Raw genomic sequence first — 26,801 nt, forward strand, 5'->3', positions numbered from 1 at the left:
GATCACGAGAGGAGAAACCAAGGACTGCAGATGCTGGAATCCAGATGAAAAACCACGACAATGCTGGAGGAACTCAGCAGGCCAGGCAGCATCCGTGGAGAAAAGCAGGCGGTCAACGTTTCGGGTCGGGGGACCCTTCTTCGGGACTGACATATCCCTCTGAACATTTCCCATCCACGGACCTGTCCGAGTGTTGTTAAGGTACCTGCCTCACCCACTCCCTCTGGCAGCTCGTTCCACGTACGGACCACCCTCTGGGTGAAGAAGTTGCCCCTCGGGTCCCCTATTAAATCTCTTTCCCCTCTCACCTTAAACCTGTGCCCTCTAGTTCTTGATTCCCCAACCCTGGGCAGGGGGGGAGACTGTGCACATTCACCCTATCGATGCCCCTCGTGGGTTTATACACCTCTGTAAGGTCACCCCTCACGCTCCAAGGAATAAAGTCCCAACCTGCCCCGACCTCTCTCCGTAACTCGGTCCCTCGATTCCCGGCAACATCCTCGGCAATCTCCCTCTGCGCTCTTTCCCGGCTCGACGGCATCTTTCCCACAGCAGGGCGACCAGAACTGCACACAGTGCTCCAAGTGCGGCCTCACCGACGTCCTGGCAACATCGATTCTGCAGCCTTTTCAGCTTAATAACATTCTACCACTTCAGGTAACCCCTCCCAAAACATGCCTCTTCACTTCTTCCCAATCCTAGTCTCTTTCCTCTCTCTCTCTCCCCTTCCCTGTGACCCACCCCCTGGGGAATCTGCTCTCCCCTCCTCCTCCCGCACCTGCCCGTCACCATCTCTCACCTGCGTCTACCTATCACCACCCTGTGCCCACCCCGCCTCCCCTCTTGTGTCTCACCCATCACTGCTCTACTTCTCCCTCCGATATATTGGGCTTCCCCCTTTTCCTATCCTCAAGTCCTGAGGAAGGGTCCTGACCCGAAACGCTGACCGCCTGCTTTTCTCCACGGACGCTGCCTGGCCTGCTGACTCCCTCCAGCACTGTCGTGGTTTTTCATTGAAAGTTTGTATTAACCAGATTGTGTCCGCGGCGTCTTCAGGAGATTCAGCAGGGGTGGGAGGTCTCTCTCTCTCTCCAACATACACACACACAAAGTCACACACACAGATGCATGTGCACACACACTCTCACACACAAACACACCCACAGATACAGACACACCCACACACAGTCACACACAGTTACACACATAAACACACACCCACACATTCTCTCTCACACACAAACACACCTACAGATACAGACACACACACATACACAGTCACACATAAACACACCCACACACAGACACACACACATTCTCTCTCTCTCACACACACATACCCACACACACACACACACACGTGCATACACACTTTCTCTCTCTCACACACACAATATACAAAGAACAGGGGAAAACTTTACGTAGACAGAACAGCGGGAAACGCAGCCCCTCCCACCCCCCACGTGAACAGACACAGAGACACGCAGCACGTACCAGAGCCCGCACAATGTGGGTTCCTGGGAGCCTCGTCGGACAGGTCATGACAGTCCAGCTCCCCGTCGCACTCCCAGTTGCTGTTGATGAGGCACCTGCCGTTGGCACAGCGGAACTCGGTGGGGCTGCAGGTCGGGTACACTGCAAGAGGAGGGGGGAAGAAAAAATTCAAGTCAGCGAGAGGGCGTTCCAGAGCTGGGGGGCCTGGGGCGGCTGAAGGGGGGAAGGAGGGAGGGAGGGAAGGGGAGAGAGAGACAGAGAGTGTTCCAGAGCTCAGGGCAGCTGGAAGGTGGCAGGTTACAGAGACGGGGAGGGCTGTAGGGGAGGGAGAGGGTGACAGAGACGGGCAGGGGGTGTAGAGGAGGGGTAACAGAGATGGGAGGGGTGACAGATGGGGAGGGCGTGTAGGGGAGGGAGGGGTGTCAGAGACGGGGAGGGGGGGTCACAGAGACGGGGAGGGGTGCAGGGGAGGGAGGGGGTCACAGAGACGGGGAGGGGTATAGGGGCGGGAGGGTCAGGAAACACTCACCACACTCGGGAGACTCGTCGGAGCCATCGCCACAGTCGTTGTCGTGGTCACAGATGAAGTGTTTGGGGATGCAGCGCCTGTTCTGGCACATGAACTCCCCGTCGCCGCACGTGTCATTGTAGACTGCCGGGAGAGAAAGGAAGCCTCAGCCTGTCTCCCACAGCGCTCCCTCCTCACCGCCCCTCCCACAGCGCGGCGCTCCCACCCCACCGCTCTCCCGCAGCGCTCCCTCCTCACCACTCTCCCGCGGCGCTCCCCCATGCGGTACCCACCACAGCCGGCAGCCGCGCTCTCGTCCGCACCGTCTGGACAGTCCTTATCGCCGTCACACTTCCAGGCAGCCGGAACACACACGTGCGACCCGGGGCACTTCATCAGATCCGGTCCGCAGGTTGCCATCTCTACGAGAGACACATCAAGGCCGGGGCGTCAGGAGCCGCAGAGAGCAGTGGACCCAGCCCAATACATCACGGGCACATCCCTCCCCACCGTTGGGAGTATCTCCAGGAGGTGCTGCCTCAAGAAAGCAACGCCCGCCGTCAAAGATCCCCCCACCATCCGGGCTGGGCCGTCTCCTCGCAGCTCCCGTCGGGCAGGAGGTACAGAAGCCTGAAGTCCCCACACCACCAGGTTCAGGAACATCTCGGGCACAACCCTCCCCACCATCGGGAGTATGTACACCTTTCCCATCCACGGGCCTGTCTGACTATCTTTTAAATGTTGTTAATGTCCCTGCCTCACCCACTCCCTCTGGCAGCTCGTTCCATGTACGGACCACCCTCTGGGTGAAGAAGTTGCCCCTCGGGTCCCCTATTAAATCTCTTTCCCCTCTCACCTTAAACCTGTGCCCTCTAGTTCTTGATTCCCCAACCCTGGGGGGGAAAGACTGTGCGCATTCACCCTATCGATGCCCCTCGTGGGTTTATACACCTCTGTAAGGTCACCCCTCACGCTCCAAGGAATAAAGTCCCAACCTGCCCGACCTCTCTCTGTAACTCAGTCCCTCGAGTCCCAGCAACGTCCTCGTAAATCTCCCTCCACGCTCTTTCCCAGCTCAGTGGCATCTTTCCTACAGAAAGGGTGACCACAACTGAACATGATACTCCAACGTCCAACACAAACACAACATGATGTCCCAACTCCTGTACTCGGTGCCCTGACCGATGAGGGGCAGCGTGCCGGATGCCTTCTTCACCGCCCTGTCTACCTGCGACGCCGCACGTGACAATAAACGCGACAAGACCCGACGAACCGAGACCCCGGAAATCTGCAGGGGATCACACCAAGCTCGAGGTGGGCACTCACCGCAGCGGGAATCTTCATCTGAGCCATCGCCACAATCATCTGAGCCATCGCAATGCCACCGATCGGTGATGCACCGGTGATTCTTGCATTCAAATTCAAAGTGGTGGCAGAACTTATCTGGGAAAGAGAGGAAAGATTCCTTACACCCTCAGCCACAGGAGCCTTGCTTGGAAGCGTCCTGACCGGTCGCATGGCGGTTTAGGACAGCAATTCGAATGTGCAGGAAGCTGCAGAGAGCAGTGGACCCAGAGTGGAGTTCGCTATCTCTCTCTCTCTCACACACACACACACACACGTCCGTGTGTGCACAGGTGCAATGAAAAACTTTCCTGCGGCGGCATCACAGGCACAGAGTGTCAGAGACACAACATTCACAGGAGAAACATTAATGAGAGAACGTAGAACATTACAGCAACCCTTCAGCCCACAATGTCGTGCCGACATTTTATCCTGCTCTGAGATCTATCTAACCCTTCCCCGCCACTTCGCAATACCTCCGGCACGATTATTCTCAACACTGGTGCCCCACAAGGCTGCGTCCTCAGCCGTCTACTCTACTTCCTATACACTCACGACTGTGTGGCCAGATTCTGCTCGAACACCACCTACAAGTTTGCAGATGACACCACCGTTGTCGGCTGTATCCCAAACAGCGATGAGTCAGGGTACAGGAAGGAGATAGAGAGCTTAGTGGAATGGTGTCATGACAACAACCTTTCCCTCAATGTCAGCAAAACTAAAGAGCTGGTCATTGACTTCAGGAAAGGGGGCGGTGTACATGCACCTGTCTACATCAATGGTGCTGAGGTCGAGAGGGTCGAGAGCTTCAAGTTCCTGGGAGTGAACATCACCAACAGCCTGTTCTGGTCCAACCACGTAGACGCCACGGCCAAGAAAGCTCACCAGTGCCTCTACTTCCTCAGGAGGCTAAAGAAATTCAGTTTGTCCCCTTTGACTCTCACCAACTTTTACCGATGCTCCACAGAAAGCATCCTGTCTGGATGTATCACGGCTCGGGACGGCAACTGCTCTGCCCGGGACCGCAAGAAACTGCAGAGAGTTGTGGACACAACCCAGCGCATCACGGGCACCAGCCTCCCCTCCTTGGACTCTGTCTTTACCTCTCACTGTCTTGGTGAAGCAGCCGGCATAATCAAAGACCCCACCCACCCGGGACATTCTCTCTCCTCCCCTCTCCCATCAGGTAGAAGATACAGGAGCCTGAGGGCATGTACCACCAGGCTCAAGGACAGCTTCTACCCCACAGTGATAAGACTATTGAACGGTTCCCTTCTACGATGAGATGGACTCTGACCTCACGATCTACCTTGTTGTGACCTTGCACCTTATTGCACTGCACTTTCTCTGTAGCTGGGACACTTTACTCTGTACTGTTACAATACAGGCCCTTCGGCGCACAATGTTGTACCGACCTTTAAACCTCGCCTCAGACTATCTAACCCCTTCCTCCCACACATCCCTCTATTTTAAATTCCTCCATATGCTTATCTAGCAATCTCTTGAATTTGACCAATGTACCTGCCTCCACCACTGCCCCAGGCAGCACATTCCATGCCCCAACCACTCTCTGGGTGAAAAACCTTCCTCTGATATCTCCCTTGAGCTTCCCACCCATTACTTTAAAGCCATGCCCTCTTGTATTGAGCATTGGTGCCCTGGGAAAGAGGCGCTGGCTGTCCACTCTATCTATTCCTCTTAATATTTTGTACACCTCTATCATGTCTCCCCTCATCCTCCTCCTCTCCAAAGAGTAAAGCCCTAGCTCCCTTAGTCTCTCTTCATAATGCATACTCTCTAAACCAGGCAGCATCCTGGTAAATCTCCTCTGCATCCTTTCCAATGCCTCCACATCCTTCCTATAATGAGGCGACCAGAACTGGACACAGTGCTCCAAGTGTGGTCCAACCAGAGTTTTGTAGAGCTGCATCATCACCTTGCGGCTCTTAAACTCGATCCCATGACCTATGAAAACTAACACCCCATAAGCTTTCTTATGGTGTATTGTCCTTCATCAATCATGGAATTGAATTTAGGAGCCGAGAGGTATTGTTGCAGCTATATAGGACCCTGGTCAGACCTCAACTTGGAGTACTGTGCTCAGTTCTGGTCGCCTCACTGCAGGAAGGATGTGGAAGCCATAGAGAGGGTGCAGAGGAGATTTACAAGGACGCTGCCTGGATTGGGGAGCACGCCTTATGAAAGCAGGTTGAGGGAACTCGGCTTTTTCTCCTTGGAGCGACGGGGGATGAGGGGGGACCTGATAGAGGCGTATGAGATGATGAGAGGTATTGATCGTGTGGACAGTCAGAGGCTTTTCCCCAGGGCTGAAATGGTGGCCACAAGAGGACACGGGTTTAAGGTGCTGGGGAGCAGGTACAGAGGAGATGTCAGGGGTAAGTTTTTTACTCAGAGAGTGGTGAGTGCGGGGAATGGGCTGCCAGCAACGGTGGTGGAGGCGGATACGATAGGGTCTTTCAAGAGACTGTTGGATAGGTACATGGACCTGAGAGAAATAGAGGGCTATGGGTAAGCCTAGTAATTTTTAGGGTAGGGACATGTTCGGCACAGCTTTGTGGGCCGGAAGGCCTGAATTGTGCTGTAATTGTTCTATGGTTGGACCGCCAGGTCTCTCTGCTCCTCCACACTACCCAGGGTCCTGCCATTGACTTTGTGCTCCGCCTTGGAGAGGGTGCGCGGTGGGGGTGGTGGAGGGGGGGGGGGGGCTGTTGGGGAGGCAGGCACTTACTGCAGTGGCTCTCGTCCTCTCCTTTCTCGCAGTCTTGTTCCATGTCGCACACCCAGCTGGCGGGGATACACCGTCCGCTCTGGCAAGCGAAGTAGTTCGGATTGCACTTGGACCCCCGAGGATCTGGAACAAGTTGGGGGGGTGGGGGGAACAACAGACGGCATCAGCTCAGCCAACCCCCCCAGCCAAAGCCCACTCCAGCCCACGCCAAGTGAACAGGCCCTTCCGCCCAACCGGTCCATGGCCACCCAGGTTGCCGCCCGAGCCGGTCCCATTTGCCCGCGTTCGGCCCCGAGAAAGCGGTCAGCGTGACTCTATTACAGCGCCAGTGACCCAGTTTCAATTCCTGGCCGCTGTCGGTCAGGAGTTTGTACGTTCTCCCCCCTCCCCATGTGTCTGCGTGGGTTTCCTCCGGGTGCTCCGGTTTCCTCCCACATTCCAAAGACGTACGGGTTAGGAAGTTGTGGGCGTGCTATGTTGGCACCAGAAGCGTGGTGACACTTGCGAGCTGCCCCCAGAACACTCTACGCAGAAGATGCATTTCACTGTGTGTTTCGATGTACATGTGGCTAACACAGATATCTTTAAACCTTTCCCATCCACGGACCTGTCCGAGTGTTGTTAATGTACCTGCCTCACCCACTCCCTCTGGCAGCTCGTCCCACGTACGGACCACCCTCTGGGTGAAGAAGTTGCCCCTCGGGTCCCCTATTAAATCTCTTTCCCTTCTCACCTTAAACCTGTGCCCTCTAGTTCTTGATTCCCCAACCCTGGGGGGGGGAAGACTGTGCGCATTCACCCTATCGATGCCCCTTGTGGGCTTACACACCTCTGTAAGGTCACCCCTCACGCTCCAAGGAATAAAATCCCAATCTGCCCGACCTCTCTCCATAACCCAGTCCCTCGAGTCCCGGCAACGTCCTCGTAAATCTCCCTCTGCACTCTTTCCCAGCTCGACGGCATCTTCCCCACAGCAGGGCGACCAAAACTGAACACAGTGCTCCAAGTGCGGCCTCACTGACGTCCTGTACAACTGCGACATCACCTCCCGACTCCTGTACTCAGTGCCCTGACTGATGAAGGCCAGCGTGCTGAAGGCCTCCTCACCGCCCTGTCCTTGTACAAGACATTGGTGAGACTGCACTTGGAGAACTGTGTTCAGTTCTGGTCACCCTGTTATAAGAAAGATGCCATTAAGCTGGACAGAGCACAGAGGGAGATTTACGAGGATGTTGCCGGGACTCGAGGGACTGAGGTACGGAGAGAGGTCGGGCAGGTTGGGACTTTATTCCTTGGAGTGTGAGGGGTGACCTTACAGAGATGTATAAACCCACCAGGGGCATCGATAGGGTGAATGCGCACAGTCTCCCCCCCCCCCCCCCCAGGGTTGGGGAATCAAGAACCAGAGGGCAGAGGTTTAAGGTGAGAAGGGGAAAGAGATTTAATAGGGGACCCGAGGGGCAACTTCTTCACCCAGAGGGTGGTCCATACGTGGAACGAGCTGCCAGAGGGAGTGGGTGAGGCAGGGACATTAACAACACTCGGACAGGTCCGTGGGTGGGAAAGGTTCGGAGGGAGGTGGGCCAAATGCGGGCAGATGGGACCGGCTGGGATGGGAATCTCGGCCGGCACGGACCGGTTGGGCTGAAGGGCCTGCTTCTGTGCTGACTGACTGTATGGTGTCCACTGAATCTGTGAGGGATTTCCTCAGGAACACAACACACAATCAAACACCGATCATCCTCAATTCTAATCCTGGTTTTACTCTCTTCCCCTGTTTCCTGCTCCCCGTTTCCCGCTCCCTTTAAACCCACCGGGGACCCCGTTTCCCGCTCCCTTTAAACCCACCGGGGACCCCGTTTCCCGCTCCCTTTAAACCCACCGGGGACCCCGTTTCCCGCTCCCTTTAAACCCACCGGGGACCCCGTTTCCCGCTCCCTTTACATCCACCGTGACCTCTCGAAGGGCTGCCCTCCTTGTCACACACGTTGAGCTCCCTCGGGGCAGTCCGAAGGGGGAATCTGACACCCACCTCCCCCAGGGGGTGCGTCGGGAGAAGGGGATTCAACGCCGGACTGACCACTGACACTGAGGTCCCAGGAGGGGCACAGGTAAGGAGGGTTTACCTGGGCAGTCCTGCTCATCGGAGTAATCCCCACAGTCGTTGGAACCATCGCACTTCCAGGCGGGCAGGTAGCAGAGTGAGGTGGCAGGGCACTTGAGGAAGGAGTCGGCCTTCACACCCAGCTTGAAGTAGTGAGCGCAGTCCGTGACTGTGGCTGTGTGGAGTCAGAGAGGGGAAGGGACAGTGTGGGGGGAGAGAGAGAGAGAGGGAGGGAGAGGTGCAGGGTCAGATAGGGAGGGAGAGAGGTGGGGGGGAGAGAGGTGGGGAGAGAGAGGTGGGGAGAGAGAGAGTTGGGGGAGAGAGAGAGGTGGGGGAGAGAGAGGTGGGGGAGAGAGAGGTGGGGGAGAGAGAGGGGGAGAGAGAGAGGTGGGGGAGAGAGAGGGGGGAGAGAGAGAGGGGGGAGAGAGAGAGGGGGGGAGAGGGGTGGGGGAGAGGGGTGGGGGGGAGAGGGGTGGGGGGGAGAGGGTTGGGGGGAGAGGGTTGGGGGAGAGAAGGGGGGGAGAGGTGGGGGGAGGGAGAGGTGGGGGAGAGGGGTTGGGGGAGAGGGGTGGGGGAGAGAGGTGGGGGGAGGGAGAGGTGGGGGAGAGAGGTGGGGGAGGGAGAGGTGGGGGAGAGGGGTGGGGGGGAGGGAGAGGTGGGGGAGAGAGGTGGGGGAGAGGGGTGGGGGAGAGAGGTGGGGGGAGGGAGAGGTGGGGGAGAGGGGTGGGGGAGAGAGGTGGGGGGAGGGAGTGGGGGGTATGGGGGAAGGTGTGGGAGAGAGGGTGGGGAGGGGGAGATGGGGAGAGGGGAGTGGGGACGGGGGGAGAGATGGAGGCGAGAGAGAAAGGTTGGGTGGGAAGAGTCGGGAGCGAGGAAGATTCGGGGAGGGATTGGAGGTGGGAGTGAAGGGGGCAGAGGAAGGGGAGAGAGAGGTGGGGAGAGCAGGGGAGGGGGCAGGAAAAGGAGGAGCATGAGGGAGGGGGAGGAGAGGGGTCGGAGTGGGCACAGGGGGTCAAGAAGAGGGAGGGTAAAGTTTGACGATTAAAACCCTCTGCATTACGGTCAAAAAAATCACCCTGAACACTCCGTTTAAAATTCACAATTACAGGCAACAGGCCCTTCAGCCCCATCAGAACCTGCCAGCCCTCCAGTCCGAACCTCCCAGGCAGCCCCCCCCCCCCCCCACCATTCCGCCTCTCCCTCCACTCACCGGCCCACCCACTCCCCCTCAAACCCGCTCCCCTCTCCCGCCGAGCCCTCCCCGTGGGGGTTGAGCCCCCCCCCCACCTCACCATGACCCCCCAAACACACCACAGCCCATCCCCGATCCTTGGGAAAGAGAAATGTGTTTTTGGGCAACCGTCTTTCCTCGTGGTGGGGCAGACCGTAATTTGTGAAGTCAGAGGGCTTTGGTGAGGCACAGATGTCCTCGAAGTTATTTTCCAATTCCCCGAGGAAGGGTCCGAGCCCACAGCTGCCCTGAAAGTGGCCGCACAGGTCGACAGGGCGGTGAAGGCGTACGGCGCGCTCGCCCTCATCGGTCGGGGCGCTGAGTTCAAGAGTCGGGAGGTCACGTTGCAGCTTTATAAACCTCCAGCCAGGCCGCATCTGGAGTATCGCGTCCAGTTTTGGTCGCCCCCGTTACAGGAAGGTTGCGGGGGGCTTCGGTGAGGGTGCAGGAGAGGTTCACCAGGACGCTGCCCGGATTAGAGGGCGTGAGCTGTGAGGAGAGGTCGGACAGACTTGGGTTGTTTTCTCTGGAGCGGCGGAGGCTGAGGGGAGAGCTACATCCATAGATCCCTCAAGGTTGCCGCGCAAGTCGATAGGGTTGTTAAGAAGGCGTACGGTGTGTTGGCCTTCATGAGTCGGGGGATTGAGTTCAAGAGCCGCGAGGTGATGTTGCAGCTCTGGTCAGACCACACTTGGAGTATTGTGTTCAGTTCTGGTCGCCTCATTATAGGAAGGATGTGGGAGCTTTAGAGAGGGTGCAGAGTAGACTTACCAGGATGCTGCCTGGATTGGAGAGCACGTCTCATGAGGATAAGTTGAGCGAGCTGGGGCTTTTCTCTTTGGAGGGGAGGATGAGAGGTGACTCGATAGAAGTGTACAAGATCATGAGAGGCACAGAGTGGACAATCAGCACCTTTTCCCCAGGGTGGCAATGGCCAATAGCAGAGGACATCCGTTTGAGGTGAGTGGAGGAAAGTTTAGCGGAGATGTCAGAGGTAGGTTATCTTACAGGGTGGGAATGTCTAATACCAGAGGTTGTGCATTTAAGGTGAGAGGGGGAAAGTTCAGAGGAGATGTGCGGGGCAGGTTTTTTTTACACAGAGAGCGGTGGGTGCCTGGAATGTGCTGCCAGGGGTGAGGGGGGGTGGAGGCAGATACAGCAGAGGGGTTTAAGACGCCCTTGGGTGTGCAGGGAACGGAGGGAGGTGAACACTGTGCAGGCAGAAGGGATCGGTTTAGTGAGGCGTTGAATTAACATCGTGGGCCGAAGGGCCTGTTCCTGTGCTGTACCGTTCTATGTCAACAGGTCTCGGTCATGCTGCAGTACCGAACCCTTGCTGGCTCAAGGGTTCCCCAGACGCCCAGCCTTTGGCTTCAGGCAGTTGGCTGTCTGCGCACAGCAAGATCCAACGGATAGCAGCTTGACGATGGAGGGGTGAGGACATTCTAGTCATGCCCCTCCTCTCCGCTCCTCCCCCTCCCTCCTCGCTGCCCCTCCCACAGTGCGGCGCTCCCCCCTAACCGCCCCTCCTGCGGTGCTCCCTCCTCGCCGCTCCCCCCCCCACGTAGAGAGGGCACTTGGAAACACTCACTGCAGTTCATCTCGTCTGAGGCGTCGGGACAGTCCACCACCTGGTTGCACCTGGTCGAGTTGCCCATACAGCTGCCGTCTCTGCACCTGAACTCTTCCACTGCACACGAGGTCTCTGCAACAGATCCGTACGATCACTGCCCTGGGCCCACAAACGCGCACACCCAGGGCCCCTGGCAGCGGCCGCACACAACTTACGAGGGTGCCGTGGGAAAAGGTTTACCGGGACATTGCCGGGACTTGAGGGGCCTGAGTCACAGGGAGAGGTCGGCCAGGCTAGGTCTTTATTCCTTGGAACGTAGGAGAACGAGGGACCACCTTATAGAGGTGTTTAAAATTACAAGAGGCATCGATAAGGTGGACTCACAGTCTTTTCCCCGGGGTAGGAGAGTCCAAAACTAGGGGGGCAGAGGTTTAGGGTGAGAGGGGACCTGAGGGGTAACTTCTTCACCCAGAGGGTGGTCCGTACGTGGAGCGAGCTGCCAGAGGAAGTGGGTGAGACAGGTACAACAGGATCATTTAAGAAGTACTTGGATAGGTACAGGGAGGGGAGGGGGACTTGAAATAAATAGTGCAAAAGAGGGATAACGAGGCAGTGTTTTGTCTCATGAGGATAGGGTGAGTGAGCTGGGGCTTTTCTCTTTGGAGAGAAGGAGGATGCAGGTCAATAGGATTGTTGAGAAGGCATATGGTGTGTTGGCCTTCATTAGTCGGGGGACTGAGTTCAAGAGCCGTGAGGTGATGTTGCAGTTCTGGTCAGACCACACTTGGAGTATTGTGTTCAGTTCTGGTCGCCTCATTATAGGAAGGATGTGGGAGCTTTAGAGAGGGTGCAGAGGAGATTTACCAGGATGCTGCCTGGATTGGAGAGCATGTCTCATGAGGATAGGCTGAGCGAGCTGGGGCTTTTCTCTGTGGAGAGGAGGAGGATGAGAGGTGACTTGACCGAGGTGTACAAGAGGCACAGATCGAGTGGACAGTCAGTGACTTTTTCCCAGGGCGACAATGGCTCACACGAGGGGACATAATTTTAAGGTGATTGGAGGAAGGTATAAGGGGGATGTCAGGGGTAAGTTTTTTTACACAGAGAGCGGTGGGTGTGTGGAACGCACTGCCGGCAGAGGTGGTGGGCGCAGATACATCAGGGACATTTAAGAGACTCTTAGACACATGGATGATAGAGAAATGGGGGGCGATGTGGGAGGGAAGGGTTAGATAGATCTCAGAGCAGGATAAAATGTCAGCACAACGTGGGAAAGGAGAGGGAGCTTCGAAAGGAGGGAGGGGGAGATGGAGCTGGGAAAAGAGGGAGGGGAGGGGGTGGGTGAGGAGGGACGGGGAGGGGGAGAGGCGGATGGTGAAGCACGGGACCAAGGGCAGGAGGTGGGGAGGGGCACGTGGGTGACGGGCACACAGACGGAGTGGGGGGGGGGGGGCGTGAAAGAGACAGGGTGACGGGGAGACAGGTCGAGCAGGAGGAGAGAGGCAAGGGACCGAGGGGGAGGGGGGGAGCGGTTCACCGGACATACTGCGCACGTTAGGGCAAGTGCGATCGTGGCGGCCGGCTGGTCACTGGGAGATGGAACGCCCACCCCCCCCCCCCATCTCCCCTCCACCCCACACCCCCCACCCCCGTATGCCCCGCCACTCACTGTTACAGAAGGCCTCGTCGGAATCGTCACCGCACTCGTCCACCCCGTTGCACCAGCTCCCGACGGGCACACAACGGCCGTTCAAACACCGCCGGTAGCCCTTCCTGCACTTGCGGTTGCCTGGAGAGAGGAGAGACGGTCAGGGAAAGACACCCGGATGTGGGCGGCGCAGGGCGGTCAGAGCCCCTCGCCCTCCTGGAGGAGAACGCGGCGGGGGGTGGGGAGAGACAAGGATCACTGGGTCGTCCAGATCAGCCGCAGATCAGCCCACAGCAGGACTCTCAGCAGTGCGGAGGAACAGAGGGATCTTGGGGTCCACGTCCATAGATCCCTCAAGGTCATCTCATTATAGGGAGCTTTAGAGAGGGTGCAAAGGAGACTTACCAAGATGCTGCCTGGATTGGAGAGCATGTCTTATGAGGATAGGTTGAGCGAGCTGGGGCTTTTCTCTTTGGAGAGGTGGAGAATGAGAAGAGACTTGATAGAGGTGTACAAGATTATGAGGGGCACAGACAGAGTGGACAGCCAGCACCCTTTCCCCACCGAGGCAATGGCCAATACCAGAGGACATCAGTTTAGGTCAGAGGAGAAATGTTCAGGGGAGATGTCAGAGGTAGGTTGTTTACACAGAGAGTGGTGGGTACCTGGAACGCACTGCCGGGGGTGGTGGGAGAGGCTGATACAACAGGGACATTTAAGAGACTCTTAGATAGGCTCATGGATGTAACAAAAACGGAGAATTCAGGACTTTGCAGGAGGGAAGGGTTAGATTGATGGTGGGGTAGGTTTATATAGGTCGGCACAACAGGCTGAAGGGCCTGTACTGTGCTGTACTGTCCGATGTTCCAAGTGCAAGGTGTTGCGCTTTGGAGAATTGGTTTATTGTTGTGAATTGGTTTATTGTTGTCACACGTACCGAGGTACGGCGAAAAACTTTGCCTGCCGTCCACACATCATCTCACCACATCGGTACATCGAGGTAGTATAAGGGAAAGGCAGTAACAATGCAGAGTAAAGTGTCCCAGCTACAGAGAAAATGCAGTGCAGGCAGACAATAAGGTGCAAGGGCCACGACCAGGTAGATCGTGAGGTCAAGAGTCCATCTCATCGTACTAGGGGACCGTTCGGTAGCGGGGTAGAAGCTGTCCTTGAGCCTGGTGGTACGTGCTTTCAGGCTTTTGTATCTTCTCCCCGACAGGAGTGGGGAGAAGAGAGAATGTCCCGGGGTGGGTGGGGGTCTTTAATGATGCCGGCTGCTTTACCGAGGCAAAACCCACACACTCTGAGGGGTGTTGTTGAACAGGGAGACCACTCTCTCGTGTGAAGAAGATGCCCCTCAGGTCCCTTTTCAATCTTCCCCCTCTCACCTTAAACCTGTGCCCTCTAGTTTCACACTCCCCTATCCTGAAGGGGGGGGGGGGGAACAGACTGTGACCGTCCACCTTATCTACGCCCTACGTGGTTTTATAAACCTCTCTGTCCCCCCCACCCAGCCTCCTCCGCCCCAGGGAAAACAGTCCCAGCGCGTCCAGCCCTGGCGACATCCTGGGGAATCTCTGCAGTCTTTATACAGAGACTCCTCTGGAAGTGCGGAAGGCTGTGTTGCTTAAACGTAAGGAAGTTACTCTCCCTACTCATGTCCAGTGGCTACGGGATGTTACGTCATCCCTAAATTTAGAGAAGATCCGTTGTTCAATTTCTGAATCTAATTTAGACTTTCAAAAACACCGTGGGGACCTTTTTTGAACTACTTTCAAAACCTCTGACTTGGTGGTTACAGTACAGATATTGGCTAATTACTATTAACGGTTTAGGGGTTTTTTTTTGCCTTTTTTTAACCAAACAGCTTCAGTCTTGGTAGTTGGTTTAGATTTTTTTATATAATAAAATTATTCCAATTTAATTGTTATTAAATTAACTATCATTTTTGTTTATCAATATCGGGTATTGTGATTTTACGTATGGTTTAACACTATGTATTCTGCAGTATTTTGTCTTGTTTTATGATTCATGTACTCAGTATATTCAATGTCAAATTAACAAAAATATTGTAAAAAGGAAGTAAAGAAGGGAAGTGGGGTCACAGGTAGACAGGGCGGTGAAGAAGGCGTTTGGCACGCTGGCCTTCACCGGTCAGGGCACTGAGTACAGGAATCGGGACGTCCCCATATCTTAGGAAGATTTGGGCCCCTTATCTTAGGAAGGATGTGCTGACGTTGGAGAGGGTTCACAGGAGATTTATGAGGATGATTCCCGGAATGAAAGGGCTGACATATGATGAGCGTTTGTCGGCTCTTGGATTGTACTCACTGGAGTACAGAAAAATGAGAGGGGACCTCATAGAGACATTTAAAATGTTGAAAGGACTGGACAGAGTAGATGTGGCCAAGCTGTTTCCCTTGGTGGGTGAGTCCAGGACCAGAGGGCACAGTCTTAGACTTAGAGGGTATAGGTTTAAAACAGAGATGAGGAGAAATTTCTTTAGCCAGAGGGTTGTGAACTTGTGGAACTCCTTGCCACGTACAGCAGTGGAGGCCAGATTATTGGAGGCGTTTAAGGAAGAGTTAGATAGATATCTAAATAGTCGGGGTGTCAAGGGATATAGGGATAAGGCCGGAAATTGGGATTAGAATAGTTTGTTCCCTCCCCCATTTCCAGGATGTCAGTGAGACCAAGTCGAAGTTTATAAATCCACAAGGGGCGTAGGTAAGCTGAGCGGTCCCCAGGGTTGGGGAGCTGAAAACTAGAAGGCACATGTTTACCGCAGAGAGTTGTGGACGCAGGCCAGCGCGTCACGGAAACCAGCCTCCCCTCCGCGGACTCTGTCTACCCGCTGCCTCGGGAAAGCAGCCAACGTAATCAAAGACCCCCACCCACCCCAGACATTCTCTCTTCTCCCCTCTCCTGTCAGGCAGAAGATACAAAAGCCTGAAAGCACGTACCCCCAGGCTCAAGGACAGCTTCTATCCCACTGTTATAAGACTATTGAAAGGTCCCCTAGTACGATAAGACGGACTCTTGACCTCATGATCTACCTGGTCGTGGCTCTTGCACCTTATTGTCTGCCTGCACTGCACTTTCTCTGTAGCTGGGGCACTTTACTCTGCATTCTGTGACTGCTTTTCCCTTGTATTACCTTGATGTACTGCGTAATGAATTGACCTGTACGATCGGTGTGCAAGACAAGTTTTTCACTGGACCTCGGTACAAGTGACAATAATAAACCAATTTACCAATTAAACGAATTTAAGGCGAGGGGGGAGAATTTTAAGGGGGTAACTTCTTCACCCAGAGGGTGGTCTGTACGTGGAACGAGCTGCCAGAGGGAGTGGTTGAGGCAGGGACGTTAACAACAGTTGGACGGGTCCGTGGATGGGCAAGGTTCACAGGGATATGGGCCAAACGCGGGGAGGTGGGACCAGTTGGGATGGGAATCTGGGCCAGCATGGACCAGTTGGGCTGAAGGGCCTGTCTCCGTGCCGTGTGACTCTGTGACACTAGGTGAGAAAGCTTGTTTCAATAATTACAAGCGTTGTTGGATCTGCAGAAATAACTTTGGAAAGAGTGCAGAGAGAGATTCACGAGGGCCTTGCCGGGACTCGAGCGACTGAGTTACGGAGAGAGGTCGGGCAGGTTGGGACTTTATTCCTTGGAGCGTGAGGGGTAACCTTACAGAGGTGTATAAACCCACGAGGGGCATCGATAGGGTGAATGCACACAGTCTTCCCCCCCCCCTCCAGGGTTGGGGAATCAAGAACTAGAGGGTACAGGTTTAAGGTGAGAGGGGAAAGAGATTTAATAGGGGACCTGAGGAGCAACTTCTTCACCCAGAGGGTGGTTCATACGTGGAACGAGCTGCCAGAGGGAGTGGGTGAGGCAGGTACATTAACAACACTCGGACAGGTCCGTGGGTGGGAAAGGCTCAGAGGGATATGGGCCAAATGTGGGGAGATGGGAATCCCGGCCGGCATGGACCGGTTGGGCCGAAGGGCCTGTTCCACAGACGAGACACGAGGAGACTTACTGCAGAACGAGGGCTTCTCATCTGACCGGTCCTTGCAGTGAGCCACTCCGTCGCAGGTCAGACTGTAGTTGACGCAATCCCCGTTCCCGCACTCAAACTCGCTGTACAGGTTGCAGCTGGAATTCGGAGCTGGGAGAGAGAGGCGGGAGATGAGGAGGGAAGGAGGTACAAGAAGCCTGAAGCCCCCACACCACCAGGTTCAGGAACAGCGACTTCCCTTCAACCACTCGGTTCTTGATTCGACCGGCACAACCCTGATCACTGCCTCAGTGCAGCAACACTGGGACCACTGTGCACTGCAGTGAACTTTTAAGTTTGTTTCTAATTGTGTTCTTTCTTGAATAAGTCATGTTTTCCTGTGAACGTTGTGTTTCTGATGCTCTGTGCCTGTGATGCTGCTGCAGGGAAGTTTCTCATTGCACCCGTGCACACACGGACTTGTGTGTGTGTGTGACATTGAACTTCACTTTGACTTTGGCCTTGTGCAGACCATAGGATGTGTCCTGACTGGTTCCATCGCGGTCTGGGACGACAATTCGAATGCGCAGGAAGCTGCAGAGAGCAGTGGACCCAGCCCCAGTACATCACGGGCACATCCCAGGGAGCAGAAACGGGGCCCCGGTCGGTGTAAAGGGAGCGGGAAACGGGTTACCCAGTGGGTTTAAAGGGAGCGGGAGATGGGGACCCCGGTGGGTTTAAAGGGAGCGGGAAACAGGGTCCCCGGTGGGTTTAAAGGGAGCAGGAGACAGGGTCCCCGGTGGGTTTAAAGGGAGCGGGAAACGGAGGGCGTCTGGGATTGGGGTCTCACCGCTGCAGGTGAAGTCGTTCATGAGTCTCCGATCACCACGACAGGCACACTTGACCCTGCCCTCGGCCGTGAGGAGGCAGAGATCCTGGCAGCCTCCGTTGAAGAGCTTGCAAGGTGACAGCTTGCCTGCGGGGAGGGAGGGAGAGAGAGAGAGAGAGAGACACAGACAAAATAAAACACCGCTGTCGGACTTCCGAACCAATCATACCCCCCGGTCGGTGGGGCGGCCACCTCCTCCAACCCCCAGAACAGAGAGCAGGCCATTCAGCCCATCAAGTCTGTGCTGAACACGATACCAAATAAAAACTCGACCCCTCCTGCCGGCACAGGGAATCACAATCAGGTTTTAATTGCCACCGAATTCAAAGCTGCAGCTTTATAACACCATGCTTCTGCCTCGCCTGCTCAGGAGTGACCTTACAGAGGTGTATAAAACCACGAGGGGCATCCATAGGGTGAATGCTGGGGTCAAATGCGCTCAGAAGATTTATGAGACCGCTCGAAACGGAGCGCAGGACACGGCCGCACAACCCCCCCCCCATCCCAAGCGGAACCCGTCACCCGTCACTCACAGTTGTTGGTGTCGTTGGCCACGGCGACGATCCCCATGGGCTGCTGCGGGATGTCGGCTCGCAGGACGCGGAGGTCTCCGCCGGTGTACTTGTCGGCCCGCAGCACCGCCCGCCGCACCCAGTCCGTCCAGAAGATGAAGCTGCCGTACACGGCCAGGCCGAAGGAGTGCACTGGCTCTGATTTCAGGATCACCTGTGGTGGGGGGGGCAGACGGGAGGGGCGAGAGTTCGCTCGCAGAGGGCCGGGCGCGCGGAGACAAGACTGCGCGCGCACACACACGACACAGAGAGGTACGTGCGTGCGCACACACACTCATGCAGACACTTGCACACACAGACACATACACACGTGTGCACCTACACACACGGATACAGAGACACACACAACACAGAGACACACACACAGGGATACACACACAGACACACACACAACACAGAAACACACACACATGGATACACACAGAGACACACACACACAACACAGACACACACACATGGATACACACACAGACACACACACAACACAGAGACACACACACACGGATACACACACCCAACACAGAGACACACACACACACCACACAGAGACACACAAACACACATGGATACACACACACAACACAGAGACACACAACGGATAAACACAACACAGTTACACACACACACATGCGTCTGGGAGGGCAATTCGAATGGGCAGGAAGCTGCAGAGAGCAGTGGACCCAGCCCCGATACATCACGGGCACATCCCTCCCCACCGTCGGGAGTATCTACAGGAGGCCCTGCCTCAAGAAGGCAACGTCCGTCGTCAGAGATCCCCCCACCATCCGGGCCGGGCCGTCTTCTCTCAGCTCCCGTCGGGCAGGAGGTACAGAAGCCTGAAGTCCCCACACCACCAGGTTCAGGGACGGCGGCTTCCCTTCAACCATTTGGGGGGGGGGGGGGGGGGGGGGGGGGGGGGGGGGGGGGGGGGGGGGGAAGAGAGAGAGAGAGGGAGGGGGAGGGGGTCTGGGAATGGGAGCGGGCAGGGGGAGCAGGGAGAGGCAGCGGGCAGGGGAAGGTGAGTGGGGCAGATGAGGGGAGCTGGGAGGGGGAGCGGGGAGGGGAGGTGGGGGTGCTGGGAGGGGAGCGGGGAGCGGGGGGAGGAGGAACGGGGAGGGGGAGCTGGGAGCTGAGGGGGAGGCAGGGAGGGGTGGCGGGGGTGCTGGGTGGGCAAGGGGAGGGGGACCTGGGAGCTGGGAGGGGAGGTGGGGGGGCTGGGGTGGGGAGGGGGAGGGGAGGCGAGCGAGAGGCCGTGTGGGGGTGGGGGGGGCACCCACCTTTCTGTTGGAGCCATCGTACTCGCAACGTTCGATCTTGTCCAGTGTGGCATCGGAGAAGTAGAGCTTCTCGGCGGGGTGGTCGATGGCCAGGCCGTTGGGGGTGCGGATGTCCGTCCCGATGATGACAAACACACTGGAGCCGCTGAGGAAGGCCCTCATGATGCTGGGGTGCTGCTCATTCCAGTTGGTCCAAAACATCAGGCTGTCGGCGGGGGGAGGGAGGGAGGGGGAGAGAGAGCAGGTACAGAGACACCTGTTAACAGCCGTCTCAATGGACCCCACCCTTCCCCAGAACCCGCGGGAGCCCCTCGACCTCGGGGGACGTCTGACGGACCCTGTTCTCTCCCCCCACCACCCACCCGGTCTCCCCCCAGCGGCCCGTGGTCCCCTTACCTGAGGCACTCGTCCAGCACGAAGGCCCGGGGGTGGTCCTCCCCCGACATGGTGACCACCGTCTCCCGGTCGAAGGCGCCCTGGCGGCTCTGGTCCACGCTGTGTCGGGTGATGGTGGAGGTGGTGTAGCTGGTCCAGTAGAGCGCATCCCAGGCCCGGTGGTACGCCAGACCTTCCACGGACCCCACGTCTGTGCCAGGGAGGGGGGGGGGTGGGGGGTGGGTGGTGGTGGGGGAGAGAGACAGAGAGAGTGGAGCTGGGTGGAGACGTTGACTGAACTGGGAAACCGGGTCCGTCCTGTCCTACCCCGTCCGAGCTCGAGTCGGAGGCAGTTCCCCCGCTCCCCCCCACCCCCACTCACACGCCCCCCCCACACACACACACACACACACACACACACACACGTGCATGCACAAGCACACATGGGTAGGATCTGGAGAATGTAATGGGATCGGTGTGAGTGGGCGGTTAGCACGGACTCGGTGGACCTGTGGGGAGTGAGAGAGAGTGTGTGTGTGTGTCTGTGTGTGGGGGGAGTGTGTGTGTGTGTGTGTGTGTGGGGAGTGTGTGTGTGTGTGTGGGGAGTGTGAGTGTGTGGGGAGTGTGTGTGTGTGTGGGGAGTGTGTGTGTGTGTGTGTGTGTGGGGAGTGTGTGTGTGGGGAGTGTGTGTGTGTGTGGGGAGTGTGTGTGTGGGGAGTGTGTGTGTGAGGAGTGTGTGTGTGTGTGGGGAGTGTGTGTGTGAGGAGTGTGTGTGTGTGTGGGGAGTGTGTGTGTGTGAGGAGTGTGTGTGTGTGTTTGTGTCTGCGTGTGTGTGTGTGTGTGCGTGGAGTGAGTGTGCGTGCACGCAGGTCTTCTGTTTCCACATCGAAGTCGAAAGTAGAGCTTATTGTCACACACTGTGTCACAGTCCATGTGTGCACAGGTGCAATGAAAAACTTCCCTGCAGCAGCATCACAGGCACAGAGCGTCAGAGACACAACATTCACAGGAAAAGCATGAACTACACAAGAAAGAACACAAAACAAAGGCCACTGCAGTGCAGAGCGGTCCCAGTGTTGCTGTACTGAGGCAGTGATCAGGGTTGTGCCGGTCGGTTCAAGAACCGAATGGTTGAAGGGAAGTCGCTGTTCCTGAACCTGGTGGTGTGGGGGCTTCAGGCTTCTGTACCTCCTGCCCAACGGGAGCTGCGAGAAGACAGCACGGCCCGGATGGTGGGGGGACCTTTGACGACGGACAGTGCCTTCTTGAGGCAGGGCCTCCTGTAGATACTCCCGACGGTGGGGAGGGATGTGCCCGTGATGTATCGGGGCTGGGTCCACTGCTCTCTGCAGCTTCCTGCCCATTCGAATCGCCGTCCCAGACCGCGATGCGACCGGTCAGGACACTTCCAACGGGACATCTGTAGAAGTTTGTCGGAGTGTTCGGTGACAAGCCCAACCTCCTTGAGCTTCTAGGAAAGTAAAGACGCTGGAGCACCTTCCTTGTGATCACGTCTGTATGCTGGGCCCAGGACAGGTCGTCCGAGATGTTAACGCCCAGGTATTTAAAAGCTGCTGACCCTCCCCACCGTCAGGGGCTCCAGTGAGTCTGCTGAGGTGGACAATTCTCCCTACCAGCTTCTGGCTGGCAGAGAGTCACATAGCAGGGGAAGGTCAAACCAGATCAAAGGGAATGTTAAACCAGGGCAGGACTTCCACAGTGAACGGTCAGACCCTTGGGACCGTTGTAGAACAGGGGGACCCAGGGGTACAGGTACGTAGTTCCCTGAAAATTGTGTCACAGGTAGACAGGGCGGTGAAGAAGGCGTTCGGCACGCTGGCCTTCATCGGTCAGGGCACTGAGTACAGGAGTCGGGAGGTGATGTTGCAGTTGTACAGGATGTCGGTGAGGCTGCACTTGGAGCACTGTGTTCAGTTCTGGTCGCCCTGCTGTGGGAAAGATGCCGTCGAGCTGGGAAAGAGCGCAGAGGGAGATTTACGAGGACTCGAAGGACTGAGTTACGGAGAGAGGTCGGGCAGGTTGGGACTTTATTCCTTGGAGCGTGAGGGGTGACCTTACAGAGGTGTATAAACCCACGAGGGGCATCAATAGGGTGAATGCGCACAGTCTTTCCCCCAGGGTTGGGGAATCAAGAATTAGAGGGCACAGGTTTAAGGTGAGGGGGGAAAGACATTTAATAGAGAGGGAACTTCCCTGGGGAGAAAGATCCCGGCTGTCTGCTCTATCTGTGCCTCTCTTGATCTTATAAACCTCTCCCCTCAGCCTCCGCCGCTCCGGAGAGAACAACTCAAGTCTGTCCCACCTCTCCTTATAGCTCATGCCCTCTAATCCAGGCAGCATCCCAGTGAACCTCTTCCGCACCCTCTCCAAAGCCCCCACACCCTTCCTGTAACAGGGCGACCAGAACCGAACACAACAAGTGTGGCTCAACCAAAGTTTTACATAGCTGCAATGTGACTTCTCAGCCGCAGAGTGAAGGGATGTCCCTTAGGATGTTGTCGGGACTCGAGGGACTGAGTTACAGAGAGATTTAATAGGGAACCCGAGGGGCAACTTCTTCACCCAGAGGGTGGTCAGTACGTGGGACGAGCTGCCAGGGGAAGTGGGTCAGGCAGGTACGTTAACAACACTCAGACAGGTCCATGGACGGGAAAGGTTCAGAGGGATATGGGCCAAACGTGGGGCGAATGGGACCAGCTCGGACAGGCATCTTGGCCAGAATGTCTAGTTTCTGCGTCGTACCACTCCGTGACCACCCACCCCCCGCACCACTGGCGCTCCCATGGCCCGTCGCCTCCCTCCCTCCCTCGGCAGCCCGGCCGGAACTCACTGTCCACAATGGTCCTCCGTCCAGACCCGTCGTCGCTGACCTGTTGAATGTTCCCAAAGTGGATGTCGCTGAAGAAAATGCGGTTGCCGCCCTTGGGACCCCGGCCGTAGTCGAACGCCAGGGCGATGACGTTCTTCATGAAGTCCAGGTCCTCAAAGGGCTTGACCGGGGAGTTGAGATTGGTCTCGTCCGAGAGGTGGATGCTCTTGAGGATGGTGCGCTCCGAGTACAGCAGGTAGCCATCGTAGTCCCGGCAGGAGGCCCCGTCCTCCGACAGCATGCCGTGCGCACAGGCACAAGTCCGCTGCCCGTTGCCCCGGTACAGGCACAGCTGTTCGCACCCTCCGTTGTTCTGGGCGCAGATGTTGGTGCCTGTCGGGGAGAGGAGGGGGGAACTGAGGGTCAGTGCCGGGGGTGGGGAGACACGACTGGTGTGGAGGTTGACGGCTCTTCATCCGACGGCGCTCCCTCCCTCCTCGCCGCCCCACCCGCGGCGCTCCCTCCTCACTGTCCCTGTTGGAAGGGGGCAGCGCCACACTGCGGGAGGGGTGGTGAGGAAGCAGCGCCACACTGTGAGGGGGCAGTGAGGAGGGAAGGGGCAGTGAGGAGGGAGGGGGTGATGAGGAGGGAGCGCCGTGCCGTGGGAGGGGCGGTGATCCCTTTATAGTTGTCACACACATCAGGATACAGTGAGAAGCTTTTGCTTGCGTGCAGTCCAGACACATCATTCCAAACGTCAGTGCATCGAGGTAGTACAGGGGAAAAGCAGTCACAGAATGCAGAGTAAAGTGTCCCAGCTACAGAGAAAGTGCGGTGCAGGCAGACAATAAGGTGCAAGGGCCCCGAACAGGTAGGTCGTGAGGTCAAGAGTCCATCTCATCGTATGAGGGAACCATTCAATAGTCTTATCACCGTGGGGTAGAAGCTGTCCTTGAGCCTGGTAGGACGTGCCCTCAGGTTCCTGTATCTTCTGCCCGATGGGAGGGGGGAGAAGAGAGAATGTCCGGGGGTGGGTGGGGGGTCTTTGATTATGTCGGCTGCTTCACCGAGGCAGCGGGAAGTGTAGACAGAGTCTGCGGAGGGGAGGCTGGTTTCCGAGACATGCTGGGCTGTGTCTACGACTCTCTGCAGTTTCTTGCGGTCCCGGGCAGAGCAGTTGCCGTACCAAGCCGGGATGCATCTGGATAGGATGCTCTCTACGGCGCATCAATAAAAGTTGGTGAGGGTCAAAGGGGACGTGCCGAATTTCTTTAGCCTCCTGAGGAAGCAGAGGTGCCGGTGAGCTTTCTTGGCCGTGGCGCCTACGTGGTTGGGCCAGGACAGGACGCTGGTGATGTTCACTCCTGGGAACTTGGAGGGAGCAACGCGCTGCGGGAGGGGCGGCGAGGAGGGAGCGCCGCGGGAAACGAGGTACAGTAGATTACAGAAGGTATTTGAGCTGGGAAGAGCGACATAAAGTCAGAGACGAAACAAAGATTCCACACCTCACTAACAGGTGATAGAAAAGCCAGCACGAGGAAACAGAGGAAGATCTCACCTTTCTGTCTCTCTCTATTGAACACTTTCACATCTTTCAGCTGCACACCAACCCCTGTTCTCAGAGAGACGCAGTCCGTCGCGTTATCCTTCGGCCCTCGTTTGATGGATCCATTTGCGTGGGTCCTGTTCGAAAGACAACAGGTAGTCAAAACTCCTGGTGATTTACACTCCCCGTAAGCACTGACACACTCCCCGGGGACCCTCTGTAAACACTGACACACTCCCCGGGGACCCCCTGTAAACATGGACACACTGCCCGGGGACCCCCTGTAAACACAGACACACTCCCCGGGGGCCGCCTGTAAACACCGGCACACTCCCCGAGGGCCGCCTGTAAATACGGACACACTCCCCGGGAACCCCCTGTAAACACCGACACATTCGCCGGGGACCGCCTGTAAACACCAACACACTCCCTGTTCCCCCTTAAACACCGACACGCTCCCCGGGGACCCCCCGTAAACACCGACACACTCCCCCGGGACCCCCTGTAAACACCGACACGCTCCCCGGGGACCCCCCGTAAACACCGACACACTCCCCCGGGACCCCCTGTAAACACCGACACACTCCCCCGGGACCCCCTGTAAACAGACACACTCCCCTGAGACCCCCTGTAAACACCGACACACTCCCCGGGGACCCCCTGTAAACGCCGACACACTCCCCCGGGTGAGGAAGTAAAGGGTTAAAAACTGTCACCATACCTATAGCCAACAGAAAGAAATACCTCGCAAGCAAGAGCAGGCAAGCTGCTGACTCAATGGTTAAGGTGTTAATTGCTGTGTCAGGACCTTGGTGGCAGGCCAATATACTAGACGATAAGGGTGGTGAGTGTAATAAACAGACCAGAGGAAGCTTGTTTTAAACAATGGGGGCGAGACCTGTCTTTGAATCTCTTGATTATAACTCAATTATGTTGGACAATAGGTGCGATGTCTGTCTTTGGTTCCCTGACATCTGAACGAAACTCGTGGAGCCGAATTCATTAAGTGTGTGTGACAATATCTGTATAAATGACTGTCTGCTGCTTTGGACTGCGGAGAACTCCAATAAAGACCCTGCATGAGAGTTTGAGGAGAATTCTGTCACGGTTCATCCCCAGCAGCAGCGTAACAGAGGACTCTCTGATCTACGGGCTGTCCCCGGGGACACACACAGAGACGGACATCAGCTGCTGCTGGAAGGTCATCAACTCGGTGAAAGACGCCCTTTGGTCTGCCCGAAACTTGTGGGTCTCCCAGCACTGCGAGGTGTCCGTAGGGGAATGCTGCCGGCTGGCACATTCCAGGCTGCAGGAGTACGTGATGAGGGACGCACTGAAGCTGGGCGCAGCCAACGCAAAGGCTCGGGGGGGGGGGAGGACTACAGTTTAGGGTTCTTCTGCCACTGGAGAGGGAGGGGTGGGAACAGGGAGAAAGCCCCTAAATATTGTAAATACGGGACCGGGTAGCTTCCAGAGAGCCACACGTGTGGCATCGGTGCTGTTTTCTATATACAAAGGTAACACTAATGAATGATTTGCACAAGAATGTAAAGATTTGCACTGTTTCGTAACTGTATATAGTTTGTCTTTCATTATGAATAAAATTTATTTTGTAAAAAAAAAGAACTCCCACAGTATACCGCTAGTAAACGCGCTTTATCTAATCCACCTTGTGGCACTGTGTTACTCTGCAGCGTACAGAAGTGGGAACTCAAAATCGGGATGACATGGGGACCCCCTGTAAACACCGACACACTCCCCGGGGACCCCCTTGTAACACGGACACACTCCCTGGGGACCCCCTGTAAAAACTGACACGCTCCCCGGGGACCCCCTGTAAACACTGACACACTCCCCGGGGACCGCCTGTAAAAACTGACACACTCCCCGGGGACCCCCTGTGAAAACCGACACACTCCCCGGGGACCCCCTGTGAAAACCGGTCCCCTGTAACATGGACACACTCCCCGGGGGCCACCTGCAAACACCAACACACTCCCCGGGGACCGCCTGTAAACACCGACACACTCCCCGGGGACCCCCCTGTAACACGGACACACTCCCCGGGGACCCCCTGTAAATACGGACACACTCCCCGGGGACCCCCTGTAAACACCGACACACTCCCTGGGGACCCCCTGTAAACACTGACACACTCCCCGGCGACCCCCTGTAAACACCGACACACTCCCTGGGGACCCCCTGTAAACACTGACACACTCCCGGAGAACATTTGTAAATAACTCCTGAAAATACTTCTGCCCTCTAGTTTCAGACTGGGGGGGTACAGATGTGACCGTCCTCCTTAACTATGCCCCTCGTGGTTTTATCAACCTGTATAAGGTCAACCCTCGGTCTCCTTCACTCCAAGGAAAACAGCCCTAGCCTGTCCGAACTCTCCTTATTACTCAAGCCCTCCAGTCCTGGCAACATCCTTGTCAATCAGTTGTCTCCAGCTCATTCTCCCCCTCTGGAGGCTCCAATACACAGGGTCGCAAGAGGCCACAGACGGTTCTAGACTCAGCCAGCTCCATCACGGGCACAACCCTCCCCGCCCATCGAGGACATCTCCAAGAGACGGTGCCTCAAGAAGGCGGCATCCGTCACTGAGGACCCTCACCACCCGGGACATGCCCTCTTCTCGTTACTACCATGGGG

General features: G+C 56.6%; 1 protein-coding gene across 1 annotated transcript in view; it reads right to left on the bottom strand.

Annotated features, from left to right (window-relative positions):
* Positions 1–26,801, bottom strand: part of LOC127566888 (low-density lipoprotein receptor-related protein 1-like) — a 177,398-nt gene that overhangs the window by 54,430 nt on the left and 96,167 nt on the right. The window contains 15 exon segments of the mRNA XM_052009403.1: positions 1,495–1,635; positions 2,024–2,146; positions 2,296–2,424; positions 3,329–3,445; positions 6,096–6,218; positions 8,222–8,374; positions 11,022–11,135; positions 12,673–12,792; positions 16,697–16,825; positions 17,505–17,630; positions 18,077–18,269; positions 19,393–19,597; positions 19,789–19,978; positions 22,619–22,990; positions 24,156–24,280. Coding sequence (XP_051865363.1) covers positions 1,495–1,635; positions 2,024–2,146; positions 2,296–2,424; positions 3,329–3,445; positions 6,096–6,218; positions 8,222–8,374; positions 11,022–11,135; positions 12,673–12,792; positions 16,697–16,825; positions 17,505–17,630; positions 18,077–18,269; positions 19,393–19,597; positions 19,789–19,978; positions 22,619–22,990; positions 24,156–24,280 — 2,360 coding nt within the window.

This window comes from Pristis pectinata, chromosome X (genome assembly GCF_009764475.1).
Source record: "Pristis pectinata isolate sPriPec2 chromosome X, sPriPec2.1.pri, whole genome shotgun sequence".
Classification (NCBI taxonomy): domain Eukaryota; kingdom Metazoa; phylum Chordata; class Chondrichthyes; order Rhinopristiformes; family Pristidae; genus Pristis; species Pristis pectinata.